At 41.1% G+C, this 10,166-nt stretch overlaps 1 protein-coding gene across 1 annotated transcript in view; it reads right to left on the bottom strand.

Moving 5' to 3' along the window:
- Positions 1 to 2,439: 2,439 nt before the first annotated feature.
- Positions 2,440 to 10,166, bottom strand: part of tmem8b (transmembrane protein 8B) — a 51,219-nt gene continuing 43,492 nt past the window's right edge. Inside the window, exon 14 of the mRNA XM_054774131.1 lies at positions 2,440 to 6,558. Within this exon, the coding sequence (XP_054630106.1) occupies positions 6,223 to 6,558 (336 nt within the window). The 3' untranslated portion in view covers positions 2,440 to 6,222. The remainder of the gene's footprint in view (positions 6,559 to 10,166) is intronic.

The following is a 10,166-nucleotide window of genomic DNA, read 5'->3' as shown; positions in this document are numbered from 1 at the left end:
AGTGTAGACGATGGATGGATGGGTTCAGGTCGATACACTCATGGACACTTTATTAGGTACACCTCCATGGCTGTCTGTATGAAAATATCATAGAAATTGTGCTTGTGGTTTGCTGAAAGTGGAGGGAAAAAAGCATGGAAATGTTGCAGGCTGGTGTTGTATTGGCACCCAAGGTTCTTCTCTGTCTTGTCTGGCTTTCATGTCATCTGCGGTTTCATCTGTGGTTTGAACTGTCCGTCTTACTGTAGTGGAGGACCTTGTGGTCTCATTTGTGCCATCACACACACACACACACACACACACACACACACACACACAGTCGCAGCCCTCTTACTCCCATCAAGGACGCTCCTCTGACACATACAAGATGGACTTTCTTATTTCAAGAATTTTCTTCCCACTTTTTTTTTTTTTTAGCAGTGTTTTTTTTTATTTGTAGAAGTATTTTGTCCTCCTCAGTATCCTTGAGTCTTTGTGAGAGATGGCGTTTTTACATGATAGACTTAATAAATAATAAAAAGGAGAGCAGTGCCGATTTGCAGGATGTTTCTTTCTGATGAGAGCGACATGACTGTTTTAATACATCTGCTGTTACAGTCCTTCATGTAAATAAAGGCAGACAAACATTGGCAGGCACAATAGAAATGAGGAGAAAAAGATGTCACAATACTTTCTGATACGTCAGCGCTGGGCTCATTGAACTATACTATCAACATGTTTGTGTGTTTTATGTAGAGTTGCACGCATTTCTAATAATATTTTAGGTATGCAAAATATTAGACAGAGCACTCAACATAGTGTTTCTAAAACTTTGACCCTAAATAAGGTAACGATATTCGTTTTAAATATGCAGTTCTTTACCACTGCAAACTACAACCACAATAATACTGTTTTTGCTCTAGTAATATTTAAATAAAAAACATATTTGAAATATTTGAAAAAAAAAAAAAATAATAATTTATTACTATCATTATGAAAGTATAATTAAGTACAGCTACTACTACTACTAATCATAATAATGAAGTTTTAATACTATTATTATTAAGGATTCTTCTTATTGTTATTATTAACAAATACTATTTTATAATAATAATAACAACCAGTCCAGGGTGTACGCCGCCTCTCGCCCAAAGTCAGCTGGAATAGGCTCCAGCATACCCGCGAGTCTAGCGAGGATAAGCGGCATAGAAGATGGATGGATGGATAATAGCAAAAATACATTATTATTATTATTGTTAGCAGAACTTAATTATACTGTACTTTCAAAATGAATTTACAGTACTATTTAAAAAAAATGTTTACCAGAAAAAAGCAAAAATTCTAGAATAGAAGCAAACTGACAGTAATGTAGCTCCACCACTGCTTTTGGACCGTCTATTAGAGCAATTAATAGCTGAGCAGTGTGCCGAGGACATGTTTTCAATGTATAGTTTCTAGATTCTGCTCACCATCATGGCGGCCAAACCCGCACAGGGCATAATACGGAAGCGGATGCCGATCGGCACTCCTGTTTTAACTCTGGACTCCTTGGTTTGCATGCCCACTCATGCTGCTGCAGATTTATGTGCTGAATCACGCTTCAGAATAGTCAACATAGTGAGGAAACTTGACCGGAACCGACCAAAGTAATCATGGAAAACTTACCTACCGCTTGCAGTTCACGCAAGACGCGGTTTTATTAACAGCTCCTCCACACGGAAAGTTGTGTGCTGCAGTGAAATACGTCCAAACTGAAATGGCGGTGAGGCTGAACTAGTGTTCTGCACCACAGAACCGCGTTTGTCAAAATTGTCCCCCATTAGGGTGGCCGGAGAGTGACCAAGGGTGGCCACCCCAGTGAATTCCTGGCAGCGCCCCTGCTTCTAATACTTTGCCACCTAAATAAGGTACCCACAATATTAGAAAACAGCTCTCAGCATAATGCAATGCAAACTACAACCACCACAAGACACATATTTTTAAATGAACACCGATCTGACAGTGTCAATAAAAAATGAGCAGTATTATCTTTGGGAAGGCTGAACTTCTGATGCATCTTCTCATTAGATTATACAGCTCGTAAATTCAAAATAAGGCACCAGACAGCAGGAATGCTCATAAATATTATTACTGCTATAGCAGTTTTTCCCCCAGTATAAAGCAGTGCAACAAAACAATGTGCTGAAAGGCTCCTATGTCATCATTTCCTATTCAAGAGGCACACCTAATAAAGCAAACATCAAATAGTCATAAAGGTTTTTGTCTTATATAAGGACAGAGCAGAGAAGCTTGTTGTGCCGCTCTGCAGGAGAATTATTCATCTCTTGCTATATTCCTACGAGGATGTTGACAGCATCTCATCTGGCTCCCCGAGTGCCATTAGGGCCACACATTGCAATGCGACGTCTTCAACAGCTCACCCTTTAAAAGCTTGGAAAGCAGCAGTGAAAGCCAGGCAAAGAAAGAAAACATTTATTGTTTATGAATGTGGTGACACACAGGTCCTGTCAGAGGATGAGTAAAAGAGGCCAGGTCTTCTTTTGAGGTCTGAAATCGTCGCAACCCCCGCTCCCCCCACACTCTTTGTCATCGTCATTCCCGGTGACAGGCAGCTGCACTTTGGAATTGTTCCCTTTTTAATCAGCACATTCATGTGAAAACGATACATTTCCACTGTAAGAGACAGTCTAACATTCCACATGACAGCTAGGTTTACATTTGTGATGAAAATGTACATTTTTTTTTTCTCAGTGCAAAAAGTAGAATCCAAGACCATTAAAAAAAAAGCAGTGCCCTTGATAAGTGATACATGTCACAACCCATGAATCTACTGCAGTGGTTTTCAAAGTGTGAGGCACAGCAGCTTGAGAAAATATTGTATTGTACTGAATAGACTCTAGGAAGAGGTCAGGAACCTTTTTGGCTAAGAGAGCCATGAAAGCCACATATTTTAAAATGTATTTCCGTGAGAGCCATATCATATTTTTAACACCGAATACAACCAAATGTGTGTATATTTAAGGAAGACCAACAATTTTAGAATATAATAAGTCTCTGAATTTAGTCTTTTTAATCATGTTGTTATCTTGAAGCTAACCAATAATAAATTACTTTTTACCATTAATGCGACTTCTGGTGCTGCATGGTTTTGCATCCTACTCCGTATCTTTCTTTTCCTTTTTCCTCAAAAGGGTTGTCTCTGGACAATTAGCTAGCTGACTATTTCATTAAAGGAGGGACGACCGCAATAATAATCAAGTTTTGGTGTCTGACACGGAAAACATGGGAAGGACAGGTGGCAGGTGGCTAAAAAATCAAATGGCTGGATTAAAATGCATTAGAATGCATATTTTTAATGTTATTTTTAACACTGTGATTTCCGTAATGTTTTACTTTAAAATGTCAGGAAAACAAATTAAAATAAACAAATTGATGGCGTCATCAAAAGAGCCTCATCTGGCTGCCAAGCCGTAGGTTCCCTACCACTGCTCTAGGAAAAAGTCTGAAAAAGACACGTCGTCTTATATTCCGGAGAGATTGATGCATGCAAACCAACACGTGGACCCAAATGAGTCACAACTTTTTTTCCTGGCACTCACACACACACACACCAGTGACACGAAGATGCAGCTGCAACACAGACGGCCACTGGAAAAAAGGTTGCTAGCAAGTTACCAAACAAATGAGTTACTATATGCTAATTTTATTATATCTAGTTAGATATTAATTTATAATAGCATATTATAGTACTAGTACTAGTTTTAAACCTGATACATTTCTAGTTCCTATGACGGGAGAGCAGACAACACCAGACAACTGGATCCAGAATGTGCTAAGAGGACAAATTGTGTATTACACATGTTTTATTGAGGGTTAGTGTTATCATGAATTCTGCTTCTTCCTACTCCTTTTTGGACATGTTCAATTGTGTAAACGTGTGATGTGTAGTGGGTCAGATCAGAAACATACAACACACAAACATTCCCATAAGAAATCATGGAAGTCCACTTCATCAGGTTCCAAACACCCAAAAATATGAACACAAGAGGATAATTTTGACATGCAGAGATGCATAGACATGATGACTTAAATGGATAAACGAGTACTTATCACTTTTGCCTTTGTTAAAGACTTGCTGAACACAGTGATGGGTGGAGGGAAGAGGAGAGATTTATTCTAATTTGTTACAAGCGTAACTTTAAAGAGTGGAAGGTTAGAGCTGTAAACTTTCTCACACGATATTCAATGTAAACTTCAGCAGCAGGTACAATCATCTTTACACACGCTGGCCCGGCTCACTTTCTGTCATGTGTCTCTCTGAAAATGTTCTCCCTTGCAACCTGCGTTAACTAGGAACCTTTACATGACAATCCCATTGTAATAACACTAACTTTGTGATCAAAGTTATGGCACTTGCAGCTTTTTTTTCGGCTGTATTAAATTTCTTGTTAAAAAATTCCTCTGACACTCACGCAGTGCGCCTGAAAACCTCATCAGGGAACAGCGCAGTGCTTATTAAGTGACAGAAATGAGTTGTTCATCGTTCTGTGTGCGTTATATGAACAAATAAACCACACACACAAATAACGATTAAAAGATTCCGTTGGTGGGATCTGTCTGGGGTGTCCCAACTGTAAAATAACCACCATCACCAACACGTGAATACTTGGGGCATTTAAATCCACAGACTACCTTTTCAGGCTCAATAACTTGAGACATTTTTAGCAAAACCGCATCCTACAAAAACCGAGGTTCTACTGTACTTCACATAAACCATGACCAGGTGATAAGTTCAAATAATGCTCTACCATGAGATATGAAAGTGAGGTAAGTGCAGTTAGTAAGGGCACCCTTACACTTAGTGCATGCATGAGAGCCTAATCTAGATGTGTTGTATTATCCTCCAGCCGCCACCTTGCGCAAAAGAAATGAACGGCATCCACAAAACAATCCACAAAGACGGGAAAGTCTGAGTAATGCAGTGTTGTTAAGAAGGGGTAGCACAGAAATGTAGCCGGAATGAGTGCAAGCCCTGTTAAGTGGCAGCTGCCCAGTGTTAAACGTTCAGTGCGGTTCTACGTCAGTCGCTGGCCTTCACTTTGAAATCCTCTGCTGTACCGAGTGGAATGTAAGCGGCCTGCTCGAATAAATAAGGAACACAAGCAGCTTTACAGTCACCGTCAGATAGCAGCCTTGACGTCCGATGCATATTCACAAACAAGCATGTGTATAAAGTACAGTACACACCATATGTCATAAGAAATACTTCTACTGTACAGTACATACACGAGTAATACTTGCACTTGGTTGATGGATGGTAACTTACAAAGGCGACCACAGTGTGACGTCCCCGCCAAGCGAACGCTGGATAACAGTGAATGTACCCGCGCGGCCCTATAGCATCCCGGCATCAGACTCCAAATCAATCGGGCTGGCGTTGGAGAAAGAATCCCTGAAAGCTTTGAAAATAGTCAAGTCAACATGTACTCACCTGACCTTTGACCTCATGTAGGGATAGAAACAAAATAGTTGCACTGACTTGACCTTTGATCTTAGCTGCCTCTGTCATTGTTGTCAGTGAGCTAGTAAAAACAATAGGGTCCTGGCGTCTGACTTACGACACTAAACCTTCACACTGGAAGATGAGCGGCGCCTTGTCAAGCGCTTTCACCTCAGCTGCCTCGGTCATCTGTGTCTTTTGTCCATCAAAAGCAATAGGGTTCTGATTGAAAGACTAGTTGTACCTAGGAGAGAATATAAACAATACAATTCTTGCTTGTTAAAGCTGCAATTAAAGTATTTGCCCCTTCGTAGGTAACATTGACTGATGTGTTCATTCTGCGGCTTTTGCCGGTGAGCCATTAAAAACCATAAGGTTCTTGCTTTGACAATAATTCATAAAGTGAGGAGATTAGTCGTGCCTTGAAGCAACCTTTGACCTCAGCTCTGCTACTGCAGCTGTTGCGTTTATTCCAAATCAATATGGCTCTGGCGTCAACATTGTAGATAGCAGTCAAAGCTAACCTCGATGGTGTGGAAAGGCGTTGCTTCACGGGGACAGTAACCATGACTAGAAGAAGAGGAGATTCAACAATACGTCCTATCAGCATCAAAGTATTTACAGTTGAAGTTGAGTTCTTCAAGTTCTGTGGCTTATTTCCCGTGAGTGAACGTCCCAAGTAAAAGAAGGCAATGAAGTGTCTCCAAGGTAACAGGTGTGGGGGTGGAGGTGGGAGGAGTCTATCAGCTGGTGCAGATGCTATTTATGGTGATGATGGCCGGGTCCACCAGGCCCAGTTCCTCGTGCTCATTCACGCACAGCTGGTAGCCGCAGCCTCGCCTCCGCTTCAGCGGCGTCACCTTGGGGTCGGGCTTGGCGCGAGGTGGGAGGAGGAAACCCACGCTGCCCGCGATCAGCATGTGCCAGATGCTGTGGATGTAGAAGTAGTTCTCCTCCGTCTCCACGAAGGCGTAAAGGGCCACGGCCGAAGTGGCGATGGTGGTGCCCGGGAAGAGGAAGAACACCCAGCGCTTCCAGGTGGGCGGGTAGCATTGCCGTCGGCGGATGGTGCGCACTGTCTGAAGGGCCCAGATAGACACATTTTTGATGGGTTTACAATTCACGGATTTGGACACACAGTTACAATATTATACAAGACAGTATTTTTGGCGTCTTATATTTGGGGTATAGCGATTTACACACTTGCGCTTTGAACTTCGTGGCTTCACTTGCTGACAGTTTTTCAAAAAATATATTGATTAATAAATCATGCTGTTTCGTGGGTGAATCTGGCCTACTATTAGTTTAAAAATATGCATATTAAAGCAAACTAAGTATTTTTTGCCTAAATGAAACATTTTCAATCATAAAAATGGCTCAATTAAATAAAATACAAATATAAGGCATTCAGGAGATTCAGTCAAAGACATGTGAATATGTGGTAGTCAACGCTGGCCACCAATGTTCCCCCTAATTTTTCAAGTGTCCTCGGACCTCTGTGAGAGCCATCAGACGTGCACACTGTGGGATCACACCTGTCCAAAACCTGAGAACTTCAATTCTGTGCTATTTTGTATATGTGTGGGTTCATATTTCACAATGTAGCTTTCTTTATTGTTAACCTCAGACACAACAAGCCATGGAACCAACTTTTCAGTGAGACAAGTAGCTGTTGGCTGTCCTAGAAATTGCTCGGTGACGCCATCGTCTAATTTGCATATGATGTGGTAAAATGCTGTTGGGAAAAAAAGTAGAACCTCGTAGGAGAGACAAAAAAAAAAGGGAGTAAAAACACTTTATTACTTTTAGACCTACAAATGAACTCAATTCTTGGTTTGTTAATTTAACATTGGTCATCATTTCATCAAAATAAAATAAGGGCACTTCTTTAAGGACACTTTGGATGTGAGAGTACATTGTCTGATGGAGCCCTAGCAGGTAGCACATACTGTAGGTGGGCTCCAAGTGAGAGAGCAGTCGGCGAGCCCTGTGTCTTCTACCGCTGAAAAAAGCTGGTCATTTAGTCCTGTTAATTCACATTTTTTTCATGTTATTTGCTTAGACTGTCACGCACATACGGGCGATTGGCGTCCAGCATTTTGGCTGCGTTAGTTGCCGTTGGATTCATGCTGCACCGTGAGCCTTGAAAACTCACCATACTCCGTCAAGTGTTTGTTCTTCAAATACCGTATTAAATTAAAGCTTTTTAACAGGGGTGGTCGGCTCCTGTGATCGCCATTGAAAGGCATTTATCGGCGTATGTCGATCACATGCTTTTTCACAGAAATCGGTGTCCGATCGATCGGACAATCCCTAATCTGTTTATTCTTGTCTAAATAAAAAAAATGTAATAAAAAATGCCAACCGAAATAAACAACCATCTTGCAGTCCCTTCGGCAACACTCGGGCAAACTCAACGTAAAACTGAATGGCTGCTTAAGTAAATACACGTGAACAAGATCTTGTTACTGGCTGGACAGTGTTCGTCACTGTGTTAGAAGTTGCTACCGCTTAGTGTTCCCTGTCGCTCACGGAGTTGCATTGCAAAATGCTACAGAATAAATTACGTGTTTATTTTATTTACAGTTCATGGTGGATTTTATTTTGTGTGCTGCACAGGTTTGCTGTGTGCTGAGAACGCTGGAGCAGCGCATCTTAGAGGGAACTTGGCTGGTCACTAGGTGTCGGGAATAGTACTGTCATGTTCGGTGAGACACACAATTGCAGGTTTGAAACAATAGTCCCGAATAAAAATACCTAATAACAGGGGCTACTAAAAATATTTAGCTTCATTTTGTCCTTTTTTGTCCCTGATTTTGTCTACAAAATATACTGCAGAGGGGTCGTTTTATAGTTGGGTCTTTTTTTCCCATTTTTTTCCCTTTTCTTTACTGTTTTAATGACCGCCCACAAAATGTTGTGGAGAGTGCCAAGCAAGAAGCCATGATATTTTTTGTGAGGATTCAAATAAAAGTATTTGATTGATCAGTAAGAATTATGTGTGCGATTGATTGTTGGCCATTCGCATCACAGAGAAGTGGAGCACCACTCAGGTGCAACCAGCAGAGAAGCTGTTGATTCAGTCTCAACACGTCATGCAAGATTAGTTGCTAAGACGTTGTTTTTTTTACCGAGAAGATCCAAGGTGAGATATGTCATGACATTGCCTGGAGGGGATATTTGCTTGATGCCTGCAGATCGCTATAATATGCTGTGATGTGTTCACCAGCATTACAATCCCCCAGTTCATAGCTTGTTGACACTGTTTCTCAGTGTTCAGTGAAACAAATGATTGAATATTGTTGCTGTTACAAAAATAATGACTAATATTAGCAATTAATTGATTCCTAACATTAGCAATTAATTGATTCCTAACATAAGTAAAATATATGAGGAAAGCAATAATAGTCATAATAATAAAAAAAAATGTCATGATAATTGTATTTATTCGAAGACTGTATTCAACAAACCAGGGACCTATCAGAAAAAGCATTATTTTCGTTTATTTCCGTTTGAAATGTTCTTGCACTGTGAATTTGATGAGCATAAAGTAGTCGAGCTGGAGGAGCGTTTTAAGTTTTATCTCAAGTCCACAAAGTGATTGTGGCCTCGATGGTTTGATAGATGCTTTAAATTGCAACATTGCACCTCAGCTGCCATGAAACTTAATTAATTCTGTTATTTGTGCTTTGTTGTTCTCCTGCGATGCGTGGTAATGTCACTTTAAGTTTAATACGGAATATTCTCATCCACTTATAAGTGGCCCAGAAAGGCTATAAAATGCTGAGCGGGCATATTTTTCATTTCTCTCTGAACACCAGCTACAGAATGCTTGATTACTGTATTCTCCCTTTATTCCCACTTCATAAACACTGATGGCTTGCATTATATGCCTCCCCAGGCGTTAAGGTATAGATTGTGAAGACAGATACTATAAAGCACCAATGAGTGACCAGAATAATGTGGTGTATTCCAGCTGGAAAGTGGTTCTGATTAAATTACCATATGAGATTAAAGTAATAATTTATGTGAAGCCAAGTGGAGAGAATCCTGCTGTTTTTTTACTGTCTGCTTGGACTGGGACGCCCTTTTTATGCATAAGTCAGGAAGCTCATTTGGTTGGGGCAATCGGAGAGTTTGGCATGACAGACTTAGACCTCGATTCACACAACACTTCCTGCAAAGCTGCAGACGCTCGGTGCCCTGCACTTGACTGATCTAAGTCGGTTGTGTCTAGAAACGCACGCTACGGCCGTCACTGCAGAGTTGAAATGAAGGCGCTCTCTCTCACTGAAAACGCACCAAGTCGAGGAGAGACTGAAAGCAGGCTGAGCCGCCTCACGAAGAGTCACGCAATCAAATTGCTTTTACACCACGACATTATCGCTCAATCCGAACCGTTGTGGGCCTGTCAGTGTTTGCTTTATTGCCGCGGCAACATCTGAATGACTTATCTGTCACGGCTTTAATCGGCGCAGACGAGAGGCGTGCACTTGTATTCTGCAGATATTATCACTGTGTAGCACACGCATTTGCACTTTACAGGTGTCAGACAACAAATGTCAAGAAGTCATCAGGAACTGAGCTGCAACAACTTCAACAAAAGATGCTGAATACTAACTAGGAGTGGGAATCTCCGCCCACCTCGATGCGATTACAATTCAGAGGCCTGCGACGGTTATCGATG

Source organism: Dunckerocampus dactyliophorus, chromosome 4, assembly GCF_027744805.1.
Source record: "Dunckerocampus dactyliophorus isolate RoL2022-P2 chromosome 4, RoL_Ddac_1.1, whole genome shotgun sequence".
Classification (NCBI taxonomy): Eukaryota; Metazoa; Chordata; class Actinopteri; order Syngnathiformes; family Syngnathidae; genus Dunckerocampus; species Dunckerocampus dactyliophorus.
This window is presented reverse-complemented; position numbering and strand designations above follow the sequence as displayed.